A 20,741-nucleotide genomic window follows, 5' to 3' on the forward strand; every position below is an offset into this window, starting at 1 on the left:
GAGGCGAGATTCAGTGTCTACCTCGCTGTTCGATTTAGAGGCAGTCCTTAGTGGACCCTGCAGCGGCAGGCGCTCACCCGTCCCCCACCAGATTAGGAAACATTCGACCTTTCACGTCACAACACTGGTCGCTGTCTCAGCTCGATTGCATCCTTATGTGCCCAATTTGACACCTTGCGGCCTGTGCATTCGACCCTTTCCCTCGCTCTGTCTCAGCCAGCGCAACATCGACGTGCACCTCCGCGGCGGGCGACGATCAATTTAGCGCAACAGCCCACGCCCACCGCCTATCGATCACCAACGCGTAAACACAACGGCGCCCACCACTTTTGCATGAATCGCCCGCCCACACATGATGCCTAGTTTGTGCCCGCCCTACTTGGAACCACGGAACAGCATACGAACGCGCACCTGCGGGTGGTGAGCCCCTTCAACTCACCATGGACGACTTCAAGCCCGAGCTCCTCCGAGCTCTGCTCGACTGGGTACACGCTGCACCGCTCCTCGTACTCTCTCCCAGGCTGACATAATCGCGACAGGTCAACACCTTTGATCTGCCTGGCCGGGTCAACACATGGAACCAACTGGAGGACGGCCAGATTCTCTGGCAGATTCTCAACGACATTGATAGCGAGTACTTCAGCGAGTCCCTTCCCATATTCGAAGAGGGCAACGATCGCCGGCAAAGCAACAACTGGATACCAAGATGGCAGAACCTCAAGCACATTGAGCGTGCTGTGTCGACGTACATACGCGAGGAATGCGAGCAACTACCCGTCCTCACAAAACGCATGATCCCCGATCTGAAGTCAGGCGCAAGAGAAGGGTCGACGATGCTCACGGCAAAGTTGACCATGGCTGTCCTTCTCGCTGCCTGCTTCTCCCCAAAGAGCAACCAGCGTATGCTGCAAGTCATGGCTCAGCTGGGCACAAAGACGGCGGAGCAAATTGCAGGCGCCATTCAGGAGATGCAGGCCTTGGATATGAGAATGTCAGACCTGGGCGTGGACTCGGAGCTGACGGTCGAGCCTAATCTGTCAGGATACCGGACGCCCACACGAGCCGTATCTGGCCCCGCGAGCACGCTTGGAAGAGACTCGGACTTGGAGCAAGAAGCCCAACTAGTCGAAGCGAACAAGGATAGACACGCTCTGAGGCAGCATGTTGGGAAACTGAAGCAGGAACTGGAAACCTCACGTAACCGGATTCTGCAGCTCGAGGAAGACCTGGCCGAAGCCACTGTTCATTTGGACAATCGCGCAGCAAAGCCCGGGAACTCAGACGACGTCGAGCAGCTACGAAACGATCTAGCGCGAGATCGACAGTACATCGACCAGCTCGAGACGGACTTGGCACATGCCAGAGACATTCTCGAAAGCCAGAATAGACGACTAGAACGGTTCCAAAGCGAGGAAGGTTCGAAACAGGACTTACGAGACCAGCTGCAGGTCCTCAAAGCGGAGCGCGACGAGCTCAGTCAGCGATCAAAGGCAAACGAGAACCTCAAGAAGAAGATTGAGACGCTCACCAAAGAGACAAAGAACTTGGAACAGCTGCGTGAGGACTACCAGCAAGCGCGTGAACGACTACAGCAGCTGGAGGCTATTGAGGAGCGATGCGAGGCACTGGAGAAAGTCAACAAGGAGAACAGTTCGACACTCGTCAACTGCGAACAGGCCATCTTCGAGGAGAAGGGCAAGCGAACAAGGATCGAGCACGAGAACCTTTTGCTCATGAAGCAGCTGGAGCAGACACGAGAGCTCCAGTACAGAGCCGAAGACGCCAAGAACGATCTCGAAGACAAGATACGGGATCTGGAGTCCTCGAATCACACCGACCGCGGTGGCAGTCTAGAAGAAGAGCTTGAGCAAGACGAGGCTGTCCCAGAGCTCGACACCTCACGAGCGACTGAGGCACGGGTGACTGCTGATACGATAGCATTGCAACAGAAGGTCGACATCCTCAACGCGCGCTTGAAGAGTCTGGAGGCCGAGACACTCAAGCAGATGACGGAAAATCTAGGACTGCGGTCCGATATGATGGTAGAGAAAGACGAGGAAAGCCAGAAACCTTTCTTTGAGCAGAGCGAGAAACTCCAGATGGCCGAGCAGGAATTGGAGGAGCTCCACCGAAGGCTGCGAGAGAAGGACCTGCAGATGGCTGAGCTCAGAAACGAGCTCAACAACAGATCCGAGCTCGACGACGAAGCTAAAGCGAAGGTTGTCTCTGCTGAGCACGAGCGTCTGCTGGCGTTTCAGCAACGGACGAACCAGAAGCTTCGAGATCTGGAGCTCGCCAACGAAGAGAAAGCGAGCCTTCTGCGCACTGCCTTACTCGACCGCGAGACACTGTCACCGGAGCTGCTCGAGCTGAAGAGGGCAGAGACTCTACAGCAGATACGCACTCAGGTACAATCTGTGATCAGCGCGCCAGCAGAGACGCAACCGAACGTGCTGGACACAACATCCTCGGAGATCGCAGAAACAGTACTCTCGTCAGAGGCAGCGCTCGACAAAGCGAAGAAAGTAAGCATCAGCCAACACTCCCGCACCAAATCACCCTCATCCGCTTTTGACGTAGCGGTATCAACGATGAAGACACGGCAACGCCTCGATCCGTCATACTCTGCCGCTACACTTATTTCACCAGTATCACCAGATAGGCTTCACTCGGAGAAGAACAAGTCGCTATCCGAGCTATCGACTTCGACGACCGGCACGGGACAAACTGCATGGGGGCGCGTCACGCACATGACCTCGCCGAAGAAGAGACCCGCAGCTGCCCGAGCCAGCACCGAGTTTATCTCAACCAACGGCTTTGATCAGGCGGCAAGTTTGTCCCTCGCCTGGCGGCGAAGAAGTATCATCGATTCCGGCATTGTTTCTCTCTCTTCCCTTAGCGTGCACCCGCAGGACCACCTGCTAATGATCGCGACAGGATCTCCAAGAGCAGATGGCCGCCAACAATATTTTGCGGGAGCAGCTGGCATCAGCGAAGAAGGAGACGGCGGAGAAGGGCTCGGTGAGTAGAACACAACGAAACATCAGCGTTCTGCATCACTGATCCGACACAGGTTGAACTCCAGCAGGAGGTCGAGAACCTGCGCCGCGAAAACAAACTCGTCACCTCCGCCTGGTACGACATGACCATGCGTCTCCAGAGCAACACTGTCGTTCTGCAACGCCGCAGCGAGGCGCCCAAGAGCTGGCTGGGCAAGCAACGCATCGCTGTGGGCGGATCAAGTAGCCTGGTGAGCCACGTCTTCCAGTCCATCAACATCCGCGTGTGCTAATGACCTCAAAGGGCCGACGGTAGCACCCTCTCGACCCCGCGCGATCCATGTTCCCGCTCTCCCTGTTTATTACACGCACGCTGTTCGGGCCGAAAGCGTGTTAGGGCATTAGGAGCTGAAGCCGAGACTGAATGTTTTACTTTGTCATTATACCCTGTCGGCATTTGCATGTAGCGAGGCGCTTTGTGGCCCGGACTAGGGGGGGGCTTGACTTGCGCTTGGCTTGGAGCTGAGTTGGAACGGGTGGCATGTGTAGATGGATAGCTTGCATATGCATTCCCCACCAATTCCTCTGCCCTGTATCAAGTCTCGCTGAGTGAGCGCAATGGCGCCTTTAAGACGTCTCCTTGGCGCCACTCTCCCCCCTACCGTCTACTCTTCGTCCGTCTACTCTTCGTTCCTCAACCACCTTGTAGCCGTCGCAAGTGTCCGTGCTGACGGCTCAGCCGATCCCATAGCTACTCTCTGGAGCGGGGAATCCCTCGCATCACTGCTCTCCCCATCTTCTAAGCCGACCTCCGCACGCTCAAGCCCCATCGACTCCAACACCACCGACCGCGCCATCAGCTCCCAAACCCCCGGCCACATCTGCGGCTGCAGCATCACCCGCCTCGCCACCTCGGTATCGATATCCCTCACGACCAGACCCGCCAGCGCGCGCCCCGCCCGAAGGGAGAGCAGATGGGCGTGCGACAGATTCTGCAGCGTCGGGGTCGTCGCGGGCAGACCCATGCAGCCAGGCGGCGCGAGCCACAGCGGACTCGTCTCGTCGCGCACGTCGGTGTAGTCGGGGTTTGTGTTCGTGTCGCCGCGGCGCGGACGGCAGTAATGCAGAGGCTCAGGCTCGAGCGCGGCACGAGCGGCTTCGTTGGCTGCGTGGTGGCGCCGGGCGCGCATTTGCGACTAGAAAAGCGTGCGTGGCCATGGCGGGGAGGTGTCGTCTTCTTCGCGCGGGCGGCTGGGGGGCGAGAGAAGGGCGCGTTCCTCCTGCGATATGTCATTGTAGGGTAGAAATGGATTTTGTCGTAGTACCTGGCGATGCATGGCACTGACCCTGGCTCTGACTGTGGCTAAATCTTCAGGTGCGGGTGGAAGGGAGCGGCGCTCCAGATTGGCGCGAATGTCTTGGAGAAGTGGGATGTGAGATGGAGAGTTCATGGCCGGTCCTGGTGTTGGTCTGTTGTCCGGTGCCGATGATGTTATTGGGGATTCGATCGGTCGTAGAGGAAAAGATGTGACGGATACTCGTGGCCTCAAGAATACCTGCGGCTGAGGGGGTGCCTGTTGCGAAAGCGCCGAGGGGGGTAGCAGGACTACCATGTCGTCTGGAAAGGGACACGAGCGTCGGATTCCATTAGCTCGCGAGGCGAAAATAGGGACAATTTCGCCCGCATTAATGGAGTGGACTAATGATTCTGTAGTCCAGGGCGTGTTGCCCATCAACTGTGCAGGAATGGGGTACGCGAGGTGGGCACAGATCCGTGTGATTGTGAAGGGTTCCCCGTTTGGCGGGCTAAAGCGCAATGCTCCAGGCAAGGCAATCAATCTGTTGGGTTCGGCTGAAGGAGGTCGCGCATCTGTTTGATGAAGGGGACCTTGTGGCGTTGCCGCGGGTAGCTCCGCAGGGCTTGAAAGAAGATCATTCTGAGGCTCTGGAATGACTGAGCTATGCGGTTGTGACATATCAAAGTTGGCCTACAGAGTCAATGGCGTACTGACGATGAGCGTCAGTCGGTCTGTGTACGACAACGAATGTAAGAATGTATTGTTTTGCGTGAGGATGAGTTGAGATGAACGAGATGGATTCAATGTAAGTTGCGAGCTTGTCCCTGTGCTTGCTGCGTCGTCTAGTGTTGCGCTTTCTGTGGCTTGGTGATCTACAGAGCAGGCGCCCCCTGCTCGCCTGCCTGAAAGTACTTGGTACCCATTACGCATACATGGCCTTCGACCTGAACTTCAATAAACCGTTAGAGCAGCCAGAATGGCTACGTTCAAGGTTGACTCTCCGATACTAGAAGGAATTGTCGTCCTCTGCCAATCGTGTAGACTCTAGAGAAGTGGGCTTTGCGCAGCTGGATTTCGGCAGTGATGTCCATCAACTTTCTTGAAACAGACCCAGGCAGTCTATCGAAAAGGTTGCGATGATTATCGCGCACGAATTCAGAATAAAATTGTAGTGTTCAAGTCGAGGCCACAGTCGCTACTAGTTAGTGACTGTCTAAGTCTCCCCCTTTCCGAGAAAAGCAACCGTCTTCCATCCCAACCACCCACGCTCATCCTTACCTCGCGGCGGCAACTCGCCAATCAAACGGCCTCTCGCGTCGTAGTACCAGACACGCCATATGATGACTACGAGAACGGTCAAAGGCATCGCGATGACCCACAACAGCCAGAAGTCTTGCGACACGCGTATATGCCATGGCTCTTCTTCATCTAGCTTCATGAATTGCGTTCCAAAGATGCCAGCGACAGTACTGAGAGGCATGAAGATCAGCGTCATGACTGCGATGGTCTTCATGCTCTGGTTCTCGGACATCATGATGCGACTGTCGCCAACGGTGACAAGATGGAAGGAGAGCTGGATGACATTCGCCATACGCTTATCCAGGCTCGCCAGCCGCCGCTGTGTGGATTGGAAGAGTGTTTTGCGATACTCAAGTGCCTGTCGTGTAAATTCCTGAGCAGGCTCGGGGCGGTCGCCAATCGCAGCTGAATGGTGATGGCGCAGCCCCGAAAGCGTTGCAAGAGCCGAGTCGCAGTTCTCACGCAGGTAAGTGACGTGTTTGGCGAGGTTATGAAGACCGGTGAAATGGTCTCGAGGCAGCTGATCGACTTTCCCGGGAGTCGTAGCCAGCTTCAGAGTTTTCTATTGCAGTGTTAGATACGAGCAGCGAACCAGGACTCTCCAGCCTGAACTTACTGTCTCGATCTCACCAAAGACGTGGGAAATATCCCATCCAATACGATCAAGAATTTTGTACATTTCCTCGAGTACAACCTCCAGCAGAATGTACGGGTCCTGAACCAGATCGTCGCAAATGGCAAACCCTGCGAGTTTCTGGAAACGATTGCCCAGCGATTCAGGTGCACCGAAGCAGAACAATTCGATTGAAGACTCTACTGATGCAGAATTCATCGTCGCATCGCTACTCGACGTTCTCGTTCGACTAGGCATTCTGGGCAAACTTGGCTGCTTCTTCACCTTCAGGACGAAACCGGGCTTCAGCCAGCTGAAGTCGGCCTGGCTCTGCATTTGTGCAGAGATATACGCCTGACCAAGTTCACTGCTATCCTGTATATCTCCTTGCGGATGAATGATCCGATTGCCATCCACATTCACTGTCTTGCAGAGAAAGTGGAACCAGACGTACGTTGTACCGTCGATATCTTTCTGCGCCGCAAAAGACTGGGAGATGTTCTGTATACTTTCGGCAATGAAAGCACTAGGTATCTTGAAGTTTTCGAAGAGTCTCATCAGCCCATCTGCTGTCTCTGGAGCTGGAGCATCTCTTGGAGCAAACCTGCGAAGATTAGTGCTGTTTAATGCATTATCGCAACCATACCCACACCACTCGGACGGTAGGCACGTCCCGAGCTTCCAGGTCAGTTACGGACCGGACGTTCTTGACCTCAACTCCATCTTGATTGCTTTGTGACCACTCAAACAGATGTAGCGGCAGCTCGGTACTGGCAGACTTGCTCTTTTCATCGATCGATCTAGCACTCCTAGTCCGAGCTGCGAGCTTGAAGGGCTCGAAAGTTTGGCGATCTGCTGTCAAGCTTCGAAATGCGGCCATGTCTGCTTTGCAGTTCACGCTTCAACATCAAGATCTGAGAGCTGCACTAATACCAAAGGTCGTTCAATCGTGCACAGACTCTTTAATTCCTGCTATTCGGTTGAAGCATTCTCCTGCGCCCTCTCACTCCGCGCTAATGCACGCTCATGAAGGCTGAAGCGACGACATGGGAGATTGCCTCGGAGGCAATTTTCCATGTCGTCGCTTCCTGACACACCTCGCTAGGAGGGCCAGTCCACCATTTTCAGCTTTCACGCCGGAGCGTACCACAAATATGCCAGCTGAATGCAAGTGGATCCAATATGACTCCCCACGTGCGACCTGTGCAGAGACATTGGCGCTTCATATGCACAAAAAAGGAGAGTGTGGCGCAAGGCTGAGATCGACAAGTCACCAATCGGCACGCAATCGCCATCGAATATCCCAGTGCAGCACTTTTCAGCCCCCAGTTCTTGGGATTGCGAAACGCGAGAAAAGCGAGAAAGACATGGCCAATGACAGAAAATCGAAGTGAGGCATGGCAAGGATCCTCGCGCGCGCTTGGAAACGCGCGTACATGATCTGCACGTTCAGGCACAATTACACTCGCAACATCGATCACGAGGCTGGGATTTTCCGAAGAAGATGACAGCTCTATTCATGAATGGACGAGCGTACAATCGGATGCTGTACTCGAAAGAAGCTATGACCAGCTTGACGGACTCTCTGCAGCGGCTGCCACGCATACTTGACTACAGTAGTAGCTGCCATTCCTCGACTGTAGCCGAAGATGGGGACTGAGATAGTCGTGAAGATTTCGGATTGATAACAAGCATTGAGCGAATGGTAAGGACAGGCAAATTCTACCATAGCCCTCGGTTCTGCAACTCCCAGCCCTTCCAATATTAGCAATTGTCTAATTACGGCGGGCTTCAGTCCTGTGAAACCACTGTCGCACAGTGTGGGGGCTGAGATACTCACGTTCGATAGTTGCTACAATTCTTCACCGGTGAAGAAGCAACACCAGCAGTGAATCAAACTAGTCCTTGCGTGACCATGCCGGCTTGCTACCGTGCTGGTAGGGATACGGCAACAGTACTATTGAAACGGAAGCAACAATCTTTCTTAGACGTGGACGCAGCCTTTGACGAATTATGGGCAGAAAGCAATTGCTGAAGCCACAATACCGCAGGGTATGATATAGAAGGGCCCAGGCCTACTGCATCCATACACTCGCCATATGAGTGCTAGGATGGGGCTATAAGCGGCCGCACACAGACGCTGGGGTCGAAACGAATCTGCATTGTTGGCGTTCAGGTAAACCTTGTGGCACTTGCTAATCATTGCTCAACCAAATATTAAGGTTGCGAATGCGGCAGCTCACAGACACAAATTGCACGATCTCAGCTTCTTTATCACGGCTCGATACTTCCAAGTTGAATGGCAGGTGAATCAGTTACTTCTGGATGTTCGCGAGTTCTGACATTCTCTAGGCATACGCTGCCCATGGTCCTCACGGTGGTGGTCAAATTCCTAACGGCAGTGCTTTCGTACAGAACAATCCTCAACCCACCGTTCGTAAATTATCCAGCTTCTCGAGAGTAAGCATCAGAAGTACTGAAAATTTTAGTATCAGCCAGCGCACGGCGATGCAATATCTCCAAACTCACCTCACCAGACCAACCAAGTAACGGCTCAGTGGTTCGCACCTCACGGTGGTGCTTTCAACCCCAACTCTCCATTTGTCACATACCCAGTCATTGCCCAGCCGCAGCCTTTTGCAGCATCAGGACCGATATACAAGCCTCAATCCGGCGCTGCTGTACAGGTATGACGAGCTAAGTCCATCGAGCTTGCGACGCTGACTAGGCACACGTAGGAGACTTCAAACCCTTATCCCTCTCATTCAGTTCAGTACAGACCGAAGCCTAATCCACTTTTTCAGCTCTGCTCCTGTATTCGCTGAGTGGGACCCTACACCGCATACATGGTTCGCAACATGGCGCACGCATCGATCGAAGAAGTCTCGGGTCATGAAAAGGCTTTGACTCCGGTATGGAACACATTCTCACCCAATAGTTACCATACTAGTGCTAACAATGTGCAGTACGTCCCCGTCAGACTGAAAGGCTACAAACATTGGTTTGACCCGTACACATCCTGCAAATGGGATTCGCCAATGGCCTATCGTCAGTCGCCCCGAACCTGTCCGTGTAATCAGAGGCTAATATGATTAGGCAAGCCCGGATTGGGCTACCAGAAGCTCTCCAAACATCGCCACCGAGATGCATTTGAGCGTGAATGGGTGGGTGACTACGATGATCGTAAGTGATGTCTGTGGGTCGTGATAAGTACTTGCTGAACACCCCAGGCTACATATCCTCGTGGGATGGTAAGGTATCCAAACTCGTGGTCCAAGCTGTCGATGAGATCTATGATGAACAGATCACCTGCACGCATCGTCGTACTTACATCCGGAACATCGCGCCAATATATCTGAGACTGGCGAACTGGCCATTCAACCACATCGACCCCAACAACAACGATGGCAAGCCTACGAGTGCAGGCAAGACGCCTTATCATACTACCTGAAAATGTACTGACAAATTACCAGACATGCCTATGCTCTGCTTCAAATGGTTTGTCACGGCCATTGCGATCAGCTTTGTGGTACGTGATAAGTCACTGGTGCAACAGAGCCACAGACTGACCATAGGATAGATCTCAAGCCCCAGTCCCGGATCCATCTCCCCGCGAAACGGCGGCAACTATGACCCAGTTCCTTACAAATACTATGATTATCCCAAGGTAGCACGTAATAGACTGGAGCTGAATAGTCGCCGAGACTCCAACGGTAGCAATCCGCACGCTGAACGTGTCCTGCGTCCTCGATATCTCTGCTTCTTACAGAAACCTGGTGATCCAGCATTGATCATGAACGTAGAAGAGTGGGTCACGCAATACAAGTCTGAGCGCAACTTGTCTTACATCTTTGTTGCGTACACAGCAGAACAGTTCAAGAGCAATGATGACCTTATGGATTTGCACCAGATGGCAGATGCAGCTGCCCGCAACGCTGGCGTGATGGCCTACTGGGTTGGCTGCTCTTGCATGCCTGATCAAGACCAACTTCAAGAAGATGTAAGTCAACTTAGGCTTTACCTCGACTCTACTAATGCCAGCCAGGTTTACCGAATCTGTGATGTGATCCGGGGTTCGCAGTCCCTCATAATTGCTGTCGGGCAACCTCAAAACGACACACACGACATCAGCACTACAGATCTGATGCTGCAGCAGTGGGGAAACCGGATCTGGACTTTCCCCGAGATCTTGTTGGCCCCTGCTGGCAAAGACATCAAGGTCTATCTGCGCGGCAGTGATCTTATGCAGCCACTTTGTGTCCCGAAAAATCAATTCGCGGCCAGAGTTTGGAGGGAGGATGCGCATGTTGCTCGTCAGGTGAATGCCACAGTTCGTATGGATGAAGTCTTGCTGATCTTGTAGCTCGTTGATCACTACGAAGGCAATCTTCTCTTGAGCCAGCTTGAGCTTGTGACTCTCGCACTGGAATGCCTCCACAAGCGCAATACGTACCAGTATCTTCCTGGTGACTACAGCTACGCACTGATGGGTCTCGTTCGCATCCGACCAACGATTGACCCTACGGACTCTGCTTTCCAAGCTTTCGCACGGTAAGATATCGATCAAATACAACGAACCGCGAACGTTAATTATCGCAGTCTCTCGATGGCGAACGGCAACGATCAGCTCCTGGAGCGTCTGATCTGCGTGCTTCCCCGAGTCCCCAATCAGCCTTGGCACTCCATGGACGACGCTTATGATGCCAAGCTCTGGGAGATTTTGCCTGAAGGCGTTGAGGTCGCTGGTATCGGCCACGACGACACCGTCATTCTTGATGGTTGCCGCGCCGCTAACGTGCGCTGGAAGTCGTTCACCCCAGTAGCTAACACGCGACGCGAGTCCTGGAAACGCATGCTTGCATCGGTACTGTTGCGACTCAGTGGCCTCACCTTCTTGATTGGTACCGTGCTTGTTGCGATCAACCAACCCCCAGAGTCAAACGCAGGAATATCCTTTACCCAAGGTGCTGGTTACTTCCTTATCATCTACTCTATCTTTTTGTTCTTCCTATCGCCTTGGCTGTTCCGCCTACTCTACCTCGGTAAGTTCTGGGATCAGCAATGCTGGTTCTTTGGATTTGAGGGGTACATGCCTATCAAAACCGTCGAAGAGCAGATTTTTGGGGGCAGATTGAACCGCCTGAGGTGGACGGCATATGCCAGTCCATTGTCAAGACATCACAAAAATGAGCACAATGAGTGCGTCGCCGATGATCCGACCACAGACCCTGAGATCAAGGCACTGGTAGAGAGGTGCAAGCACGCTGGGCCTGGAGAGCAGAGACTGTTCACTCTGGTAGACACAGGTACGTGGCACCACAATTTACTGTGTTGACTGATGCTAATATCCGTCAGGCAATATGACAGTTACTCTCTTCCTTGCCGTCCGTCCACCGACCTGTTTCCTCATGGCAGGATCAGAAGGCGGCATGAAGCGTATTGTTGGCTGCTCGTACGACTGGACTACTTCAACCATGTATCGCGAGACAGTGCTACGCATTGAGACCCGATTCGAAGATAAGATGTCGCGCATTGGCCGTGTCAAGGTTGGCTTCAGGCGCGAACAGCATCCGGTGGCCCTGCTCACTCACGTTGGCGAAGCTGCTGGTATGAGGGTGGAGTAAACAATCAACGAGGGCTTGAAAAGAGTAGGTCGCGAATCGTGGGCTCGTATTTCTCTTATTCTGCGATAGTGTAATAATGCAGCGTTAGTCCAAGTTCCATCTGTCAATCTTGCCTTCGCCCACTTTCTCTGGCCTATTTGTACTGACATCTGCCCGTGCCAGGTCAATCAATTTGCGGAACACGAAACTCATGGATGTATGTTGCGCTTCTTCACTTAACTTGTCCTTTACGTATGCGGTACACGACGCTCCTAAGCTCACGCAGTGATTATCTTGTCCATGTCACTCCCGTTAAGACAGCCATCCAACCAAAGTATGATCGCCCATGTCTCAGGAATTTTCACAAGGGACTAGGGTAGGCACCGACTTTGACTCGGTCATTCATGACGCGTGCAAATCCATTTCGACCCATTTTGGTTTCCTTCCATGGCGATGACCACCACTTATGAGCAGCTGTCACCTGGCATTAAGATTTCACAACTCGAAACAACCGTGGCAATTCACGACATCGCCCTACCGGTACGCGAGATAGTCGGCAGTGCGGGGCGAGACGAATCCGTCGTTAGCCTGATCATAATGCAGACACTCATCGGCAATTCCGCAAACGTACATCCAGGCTTCAGCTGAGACGATGCCATGCGGATGCTCAATTCAGGCTTGACTATCTGTTTTAGGATGTCAGTGTGCCATCTGCTGCAGCAAGTATCCGGGCTATGCTGTGTGCGCTGTCGCGATCGGGCCATCCGTGCGCCGACGCCAGCTGAGTGAGTGGGGCGGTCTCTCGTACCTACCTTCGTACAGTTCCTCCGCCCATCCCAAATGTGACATGTTCAGCTCCTGCGTACCACACCAAGCATGATACTATGAGCGCCTCTTATTCTTGACAGCAAGTTGGCTGTCTATCCACACCTGAGTTCATCGTAGTGTGCAGTTTGAATGGATACCACGAGGAGTAACACCTCATGCGTGGCGCAAAGCGAGTTTGCTCAGTGCTGCGGAGAGGCCGACAGGTGTGCGTGCATAATCTGGTGCCATCTATCTTTATAGTGTCACAAGTTCAAGACGTTATCATTTAAGAAAGGTATCGATACACCTGGCGACGATATCCATCACCGCACCTGCACTCGGATCCCACATCCAAACCACCATGACGACCAAGAAGCCCTTCATTGCAGATTTAGGCTCTGGCATTGATCAACACGCTCTGATACGTAACACGCGTGGAGTCGTTCGACAGAGTGCTCACTACTGGCAACACAACGAAGATGTCAAGGATGACAACACGCCCGGCGTTGATGGGTCTTACTGGCCGACCGCACTTGACATTGATCAATTAGAGGGACACGACCATGCGGCTTTGCTTCTGGGCGTCGAAAGTGTTCCTGAGGGGGAATGGTTAATGTATGGACATCAAGGAAATACGCCTTTGTTTAAGCAGAAGAAGCCTTTGGTCGTCCCTCCGTACAGTAACGACCATTTTTACGTCAAGGACATCAGCTTCAGAGTTCCTTGGGCGCGTAAAGATTTCCCTTGGGGATTCGCTGGCGACGTCAAGTGGACACTTCGCAGGAAGTCGTCTTCGCCGGCTTCCGAGTCCGAAGCTGAATGCATCGATCTGGGCGTCACCCGCCTCGAGTACTACGGCATCGCTAAACTTGCGCCCTTATTTGGCGGGGCTGTAGACGTGGCTTTCCTCCGTACTTTTGTACTGCCCGCTCGATCCTCCAGCGCCACTGACTGGCCGCGTCACGTTGCCAAAGCCGCCTTCTGGGACTTTGGATTCCGCTACAACTCTTCATCTGGAGCATCGTCTTACGCATCAGGATACACATCCGAGACGTTCAACCTCCGCCGTTGGACCCGGGACGCCGGCAGGAACGAGCTCGTCAACTGTTACGACCAAGCAGGGCTGGTTCAGATCGCGCTCGCGCTGGCAGGACCCAGAATTGGAAAGTCACAGATGATGCATCTCGACCCTTTTGGATTTGTAAACCCTACTGAGCTGGTTGGACGCGGACTCACGAACAACCCGTTTCCGCACAGTGCTGAGCAGGCAGCCAAGAAGGCGGGAATCAGCAATACCTGGCTTGTTGATCGGAATTCTCCGTACCGCTCGCCCTTCTCCAGACATACCTTCGTCCGTCTCGGAGATGAACATGGACGCATCATAGATGCTTGCGCAGGGCCTCATCTGGGCACCGAAACTCTTCAAGAGTACATAGATGCTGCTGTCAGTCAAGTGTCTGAAGGGCCCAACGACGACGATCCGAACACGACATTTCTCTATTCGAGAGAGATTTGCAAGCACCCCGCCACTGTGGGAGATCTGAACCACTCACACCGCGGGGTCACGGCGATCAACGCTTGTCCAATTCCTAGTCCCGAGAAGGCCGAGAAGCGAGAGAAGACGCCGTACAGCAGCGTGAGTATGTCTGTGGCCACCTCCAAAGGAACACCGGCCGAGGCACCTTCCAAGTTCCGGTTATCCGACCTCACTGACGCTCTCGAGCGCGCCTCCGGTATGAAAGTCGAGCTGGAATTGCGCGTCAATTCTTTCGGCGCCCACGTCACGTACGACGTCCCCTGCTTCCTCCCGGACGGCACTGAGAAGGATGCGATTGACGTGCAAATCGTGGTGCTGCAGACAAATGACCAGGCGCAGAAGTACTTCGAATGGGACCTGCACAACTACCACAACACGGATGCGGAGCATTGGGAAAAGCTTGGAGTCCCGGAGTTCGACGACAGACTCTCTCTAGCCAGCGCTGGTGTTGATGGCAAACGCGGCGTTATAGTCTGGGTACGAGGACAGATGTTCTTGCGGGTGGAGGGCTACCCGTCCTCGATCGCTCTCTGGGAGGGTTACGGGAGGGAGCTCGATGCACTGCTCAGAGCGCCACGAGGGGATTCTTCGTTTCAGGTCACAGTCAGCCCGCAGGACTGCACTGTTGCTAGATTCCAGACATACGAGGCTCATATCGGGGTGAGTATCGTCTCGATCCCACATGACTGTGATGTAGACAAGCTGACAGAATCGCGCGGTCAGATCTCGCAGGAGCAGAATGTGCACTGGACAGTCACGGATACGACGAACACGGACGGGGCTGAAGACCCCGAGCTCTTCCAGGTGAGTGTTTTCGACTGTGTATGAGCTTATAGAAGATTGATACAGGGTGCTAGGATTTGTTGCTCATCGAGTCCTGGGCGGGTGCTGCTGAAGCGACCAAAGTGCAGTTCACGGGGGTGAGGAAGCCGGTACGACACAAGCTCCTGTGGTGTTTTGCAGACGAAGACGATTCCCTGCGGACGTACGCTACAGAGACCACAGTGCAGGTCCAGAGCGTTGGCCAGGAGCATTTCCGCTAGTCTGCACCACAGGACTGACCAAGAACACGAGAGGTTTGTAGGGAAACAGCGCATTCTCACAAGAGACGCCTTCCGCGACTGCATTGGTACTACAGATGCTTGTGCGGTCTGCCTTGAGCCCTTTGGTTCGACACATTCCAGCACGCTTTGTCAATGCAAATACGTGTTTGGCAAACACGTCTGCGTCGGTGGTTGTCGATGGGATTCAAATAGGTGCCCAACGTGCCGGACGACTTATGGAAGAGGGGTTCAACAGACGTACCAGCGTATTTAGTAACAACAACACATTTAGTAACAACAACACCAGGTCAACACATATCAGAGGACTTACTGGAGACTGCACCTTCTATCCCCAAGCCTGCGAAGCCACATGTAGTCAAGCAGAGTAGACAAGCGTTCCTGTAGGGGCATCATCGAAGCCTGCAAGTCGTCTATTTTTGTAACGGTTGAGCGTCTATTTTTGTAACGGTTGAGAGGAGAAGCAGATCACGTGTTGTTGGCGGTGGTCTGGTGCTGCTTCCTCATGTTGTTGAGCACCTCTTTCCTCAGCGGCATCACAAACACGTCATCAAAACAGACCCCGCGGCGAGCCTTGGAGAGCAAAGATACAAGCAGGACAACAACAGAAGAACACAATGCACTCGTTATATGCATTTGCCCTTGATGCCGCAACAATTTTTCTAGTCTAAGTGGGATCTAGATAGTGGGGAAACTTTGCGTTGTGTTGTACTGTACTGTGTTGTACTGTGTTGTACTGTGTTGTACTGTGTTGTGCTGTTGTACTGTATTGTACTGTACTGCACTGTACTGCACTGTATTGCACTGTACTGCACTGTACTGCACTGTATTGCACTGTACTGCACTGTATTGCACTGTATTCTAATGCTCCGTCTCGACGCCCAGAAGCAGTTACATATGGTACACCCTCCTTCCCCCTCCACTCCGTATCTGCCTCCGTATCTGCCTCCACTCCGTATCTGCCTCGGTATCTGCCTCCACATCCGCCTCCACATCCGCCTACAGCTCATCCCGAACAGCCCCCCCCTTTGCGGCCAGATCCGGCATAGCCATAATCTTAACGACCAAGCTAGTCCAGCCAGTGAAGTGCTGGGTGCGCTGGCCCTTGCCCGTCTCGGGATTGTACTGTTCCCACGCGAACCCCGTGTCGAGCCAGCTCTCGTAGACGGTGCGGACGAGGTTGCTGCGCAAGTCCGTGTACAGCTGCGCGGCGCGGGCGCGGTGCGGGCCCGGTGTCTGCGCGACCTTCTGTCAGGATGTCAGCTGGTGCGGGCTACAAACACAAACACACGTCAGATCAATTACCAGAAGCTGCTGCACGGCGAGGTAGTTCATGTTCAGCCAGATGGGGCCGCGCCAGTAGTCCTCGCCCGTGTGGTAGAGGGCGTCGCTCTTGCTCAGGCTGCGGAGGCCGTGGGCGGACCACAAGTGGTCCTCGTCGGCGATGAGGTCGAGGATGGCGCCGAGGTGCTTGCCGTCGGAGCCGACGAGGCCGGTCAGGAAGGGGAACAGCGAGACGTAGCCCTTGTGGCACACGAGGGCGTGCTCCTCGTAGTCGTCAATGGTGGCGTCGCAGTAGGCCTTGTCCTTGGCCGACCAGTGCAGGTCGTCCATGTTGCGGACAATGGCCTCGTCGTACTTTGCAAACTCGGCGGCGTCGTCGTGCTCGTCGACATGGACGGCGACGCGCCTGATGGCGCGCGTCATCATGCCCATCCAGCTCATCAGGTCGACGTGCAGCTCGCCGGGGTGCGGCGGCTGGGCGCGCGGGTAGTCGTCGAGGCCCGACGTGAGCACATGCTGCGGGGTGCGGCCGCGCCAGCGGTAGCCCTCCTTGGACGAGAAGGCGTCGCGGTCGTAGCTCTTGATGTCGCCGGCCTGCGTCTTGCGGAACCAAAAGTAGTGCCGCTTGAGCAGCGGGTACAGGTCGTGCAGGTACTGCACGGCGCCGTCGCGCGGCGCCGTCTGCGCGTCGAGCTTGTCGAGGAACGCGTCGATGACCATGAACAGCGTCGGCGGGTTGGCGTAGTGCGGGTACTGGACCTGGAACTCGGGCGGCACCTTGCTGCGGGCCTCTGGGCCGAGGATCTGCTCGCGGCCAATCCAGCCGTCGTCGTCCATGAGCTTGAACCAGCTGCGGACAATGTCGAGCGTCGTGTCGACGTCCCAGTCCATAATGGGCAGCAGGTGGAACCCCTCGTCCCAGAGGAAGCCGCGCGGGAAAAAGGGCCGCGAGGGGATGCTGGTGAAGAGCTCGCTGGGCGCGACCGTCTCGGCGGCGTTTCTGGCGCGCGCCTCGGCCGCCTCCTCCCAGAAGCCCTCGTTGGCCTCGTCGTACGCCTCGTCGTACGAGCCGTCGACGCGCGAGTCGCCGTAGAAGTAGCCGATGCCGCCGAGCAGGTTGGAGAACAGCGACTTGGAGAAGCCCGCGTACCGCTCGTCGCTGAACGGCGGCTGCGGCTGCAACACGTCGGCGAAGCGCGCCGCAAACGCCGCCGCCGCCGACTCGATCTGGGCGGTGACGTCGGCGGGCGTCACGGCCGCGGAGGCCGACGCGGACGAGAAGATGACGTCAAACGAAAACGCCCCGGCAAAGACCTTCTGCACCATGTGCATGTTGCCGGCCCCGGGGGCGTGCTGGATCGTGTAGACCTGCGCCGGCGGCGGCGGGTTCTCCTGCGGGTACTTGGCCACCAGCTCGTCAATCTGCGTCTTCATGTGGGAGAAGAGCACCGCCTTGGCCTGCCACAGGGCGTCCTCGGGCAGCTGCGCGCTGTGCACGAGCGTGCGGTCGAGCGGCTTGTCGTCGGAGCTGGCGTGCTCGAACCGCGGGTGTTCGCCGCGGCCCTCGGTGACGCGCACCTCAAAGTCGCCCAGCTCGGGCGTGTGGCCCGCGAAGACGACGTCGCCGGGAATCCCCGTCTCGGCGCTGTTGGCGTCGGCCACGGCGACGCTGCCCAGGCCCTCGAGCGTGTGGTACCAGACGACCGTCGTCTTCAGGTCGGCGTCGGCGTCGTCGCGCGGCGTGCCCGTGATGCGCGCGCCCCAGCTGCCGCCGTGGGCGCCGCCGGGGAACTTGACAAACTCGGTCGTCATGTCGATGCGGTTCGCGGGGTCGTGGATCGTCTGGCGGCCGCCGCGCCGCACGTCGTACTCGTCCCAGCCGTAGCCGTCGAGCTCGTGCTGCTCGCACGTATGGCGGAAGCTCGTCTGCACGCTCTGGTAGTCCTCGACGCGCGCCCACAGCAGCCCGCCCATCAGGCTCTTGGGCACCCGCGGCCGCACGCCAAAGTACAGGTTCGGCCGGTACGGGCCCCAGAGCAGGCTGTCGTTGCCGGCCGCGGCCTGCGCGGCGTCGGCGTCGTCGGCGGCGACCCGCAGCCATTGCGACTGCAGGCCGAGTAGGCACGCGACGCCTGTCCAGAGGCTGCCGTGTATCATTGTGCGCGGGTTGGTCTGTACCACCTGCGGTCGGAGGTGAGGAATGAATGGGCGTCTGGAGTGCCGTCGCGGTCAAGTTTTGTACCAATCAACCAATCAATCAGCCAATCAATCAATCAATCAACCAACCAACCAATCAATCAATCAATCAATCAATCAATCAGCCAATCAATCAATCAATCAATCAGTGCCGTCGCGAGCTGGCGACGTAAGCTTCTCGGGGCCGAGTGGGACACTGCCGAGGTCCTTGATTGGCTGCATCCGGCTCATGGCCGCGCACGCCAGTGCAGAAGCACACTGGCGTCTGGCATGCCCAGGATCGCTATGCATGCAGAGATGGTGCGTTGTGGTACGTTGTGGTGCGTTGTGGTAAGTCATGTACGGGAGACGGTCAAGATGAAATGTTGGTGGTCGCGATACTCCAGCACGCAGCACCAAGGTCCTTTTGTGCTGCCTCACGGTGCGCTTGCAGGACGTCCCAGAGTCCGCCGCAGCTGATACTCGCACTCTTCCCGCGCACTCCATCACCCACGGACGCCGTCACCCAGCACTTTATCACCCAGCACTTTATCACCCAGCACTTCATCCCCAGCACTTCATCCCAGCACTTCATCACCAGCACTTCATCCCCAGCACTTCATCACCAGCACTTCATCACCCGCACTTCATCACCAGCACTTCATCCCCAGCACTTCATCACCAGCACTGCATCACCCAGCACTGCATCACCCAGCACTGCATCACCCAGCACCCTACCCCCTCCCCGGCGAAAGCGGCCGATTGAACCCGCCCTGCCGATTCATGTACTGCCTCGCCTCCATCGTCTTGTCGCGTCTGACCCCGTAGTTGCCCGCGTTCCCCGGCACTTTTGTGTTCTTGGTGCTCTTGAACCCGCCGAACCCCATCGTCTGCATTACCGCCCACGTCTCGTCGTCCATGTCCTCGGGCCGCGCGTCTTGCGGGCCCGTCTTCGTTTCCGTCTTCATTTCCGTCTTCGTCTCAACCTCCATCGCCTCGGGCGAGACGGCCTTGGCTGACGAGGAGACGGGCTCGGGCCTGATTGCTCTTGGCGCGCGCGGTGGTGCGTGTGAGGTCCGGTCGTTATTGCGGTCGTTGGTGCGCCCGCCGCGGCCCCTGCCGTCATGGCCGCGCCCGCCGCGCACCTCCCGTCGCGCCGGTGAGCGCGATCTGTATCGCCCCTCTCTGCGCCCGCCGTCTGCGCGCGGGCTGCGCGACCGAGCGGGCCGGCTGCGTGTGCTGCGCTCCGTGGCGCCGTCTCGCTCGCGCGCGCCCCGGGCGTTGTGCTTGTCGCGGTGCGGTTCGCGCCGTCGCTCGGTGTCTGACATTGTGTTGTGTTGGGTGGACGGGTTTGGGGGGGCGCGCGTGGTTCTGGCGTTCTGTACTTTGTGATTGCGTTCTGTACTTTGTGATTAGGTCCGAGGAGCGTGCAGGCGGGCCGGGCCTAGCTCAACTTGCCGGATGTGGAAGGTTTGTGCAAGTGTGGATTGCCTTTTTGCGCCGTCTGTTGCTGCTTTGCGCCGTCTGTTGCTGCTTCGCCGACGTAGCGCCGAGCTCTGCCTCACCACAACAAGTGGTCCTCTAGTCGTGATTGCTTTTCGATGTGCATCGGACATGTAGCGAAACCCTCCATGCCGGATATATCGTAAACCCTCCATGCCGGATATGTTGTAAATCCTCCATGCCGAATATATTGTAAATCCTCTAAGCAAAATATATCGTAAACCCTCTAGTTATGCAAAATATGTCGTAAACCCTCCATGCAGGATATATCGTAAACCCTCCATGCAGAACACGTTGTAAACCCTCTATGCAGACATGTTGTAAACCCTCCATGCAGGATGTATTGTAAATCCTCTAAGCAAAATATGTTGTAAACCCTCCATGCAGAATATGTTGTAAATCCTCCATGCCGAAAATATCGTAAATCCTCCATGCAGAACACGTTGTAAACCCTCCACGCAGACATGTTGTAAACCCTCTATGCAGGATATATTGTAAACCCTCCATGCAGGATATATTGTAAATCCTCTAAGCAAAATATGTTGTAAACCCTCCATGCAGA

General features: G+C 55.5%; 8 protein-coding genes across 8 annotated transcripts; 3 read left to right on the plus strand and 5 right to left on the minus strand.

Moving 5' to 3' along the window:
- Window positions 1–353: 353 nt before the first annotated feature.
- Window positions 354–3,455, plus strand: M421DRAFT_306280 (uncharacterized protein). Its single transcript, XM_033589158.1, has 4 exons — window positions 354–485; window positions 540–2,879; window positions 2,938–3,021; window positions 3,074–3,455. Exons 1-4 carry the CDS (start codon window positions 441–443, stop codon window positions 3,290–3,292), a joined length of 2,688 nt encoding a protein of 895 aa, XP_033444059.1. The 5' UTR covers window positions 354–440; the 3' UTR covers window positions 3,293–3,455.
- Window positions 3,456–3,679: 224 nt separating this feature from the next.
- M421DRAFT_9417 (uncharacterized protein) lies at window positions 3,680–4,189 on the minus strand (the record flags this gene model as incomplete). The annotated part of the gene is made up of 1 exon (XM_033598177.1): window positions 3,680–4,189. One exon carries the CDS (start codon window positions 4,187–4,189, stop codon window positions 3,680–3,682), a length of 510 nt encoding a protein of 169 aa, XP_033444060.1.
- M421DRAFT_306262 (uncharacterized protein) lies at window positions 4,138–5,091 on the minus strand. Its single transcript, XM_033589157.1, has one exon. It carries the CDS (start codon window positions 4,973–4,975, stop codon window positions 4,196–4,198), a length of 780 nt encoding a protein of 259 aa, XP_033444061.1. The 5' UTR covers window positions 4,976–5,091; the 3' UTR covers window positions 4,138–4,195.
- A 419-nt stretch (window positions 5,092–5,510) lies between these two features.
- M421DRAFT_74461 (uncharacterized protein) lies at window positions 5,511–7,089 on the minus strand (the record flags this gene model as incomplete). The annotated part of the gene is made up of 3 exons (XM_033597044.1): window positions 5,511–6,158; window positions 6,213–6,813; window positions 6,860–7,089. The coding sequence occupies 3 exons, from the start codon at window positions 7,087–7,089 to the stop codon at window positions 5,511–5,513; spliced, it is 1,479 nt and encodes a 492-aa protein (XP_033444062.1).
- A 1,978-nt stretch (window positions 7,090–9,067) lies between these two features.
- Window positions 9,068–11,833, plus strand: M421DRAFT_405165 (uncharacterized protein; the record flags this gene model as incomplete). The annotated part of the gene is made up of 10 exons (XM_033590288.1): window positions 9,068–9,121; window positions 9,176–9,257; window positions 9,306–9,392; window positions 9,440–9,634; window positions 9,683–9,738; window positions 9,790–10,209; window positions 10,255–10,527; window positions 10,573–10,760; window positions 10,809–11,515; window positions 11,565–11,833. The coding sequence occupies 10 exons, from the start codon at window positions 9,068–9,070 to the stop codon at window positions 11,831–11,833; spliced, it is 2,331 nt and encodes a 776-aa protein (XP_033444063.1).
- Window positions 11,834–12,980: 1,147 nt separating this feature from the next.
- Window positions 12,981–15,199, plus strand: M421DRAFT_95915 (uncharacterized protein; the record flags this gene model as incomplete). Its single annotated transcript, XM_033598349.1, has 2 exons — window positions 12,981–14,960; window positions 15,014–15,199. The coding sequence occupies 2 exons, from the start codon at window positions 12,981–12,983 to the stop codon at window positions 15,197–15,199; spliced, it is 2,166 nt and encodes a 721-aa protein (XP_033444064.1).
- A 658-nt stretch (window positions 15,200–15,857) lies between these two features.
- On the minus strand, window positions 15,858–18,694 carry M421DRAFT_425510 (glycoside hydrolase family 63 protein). Its single transcript, XM_033594096.1, has 2 exons — window positions 16,523–18,694; window positions 15,858–16,465 (listed from the first exon to the last, which is right to left on the minus strand). The coding sequence occupies exons 1-2, from the start codon at window positions 18,656–18,658 to the stop codon at window positions 16,217–16,219; spliced, it is 2,385 nt and encodes a 794-aa protein (XP_033444065.1). The 5' UTR covers window positions 18,659–18,694; the 3' UTR covers window positions 15,858–16,216.
- A 368-nt stretch (window positions 18,695–19,062) lies between these two features.
- On the minus strand, window positions 19,063–20,087 carry M421DRAFT_425511 (uncharacterized protein). The gene has a single exon (XM_033594097.1). The coding sequence runs from the start codon at window positions 20,002–20,004 to the stop codon at window positions 19,411–19,413; it is 594 nt and encodes a 197-aa protein (XP_033444066.1). The 5' UTR covers window positions 20,005–20,087; the 3' UTR covers window positions 19,063–19,410.
- Between the last annotated feature and the right edge of the window lie 654 nt (window positions 20,088–20,741).

This window comes from Didymella exigua, assembly GCF_010094145.1.
Source record: "Didymella exigua CBS 183.55 unplaced genomic scaffold M421scaffold_46, whole genome shotgun sequence".
Taxonomy (NCBI): Eukaryota; Fungi; Ascomycota; class Dothideomycetes; order Pleosporales; family Didymellaceae; genus Didymella; species Didymella exigua.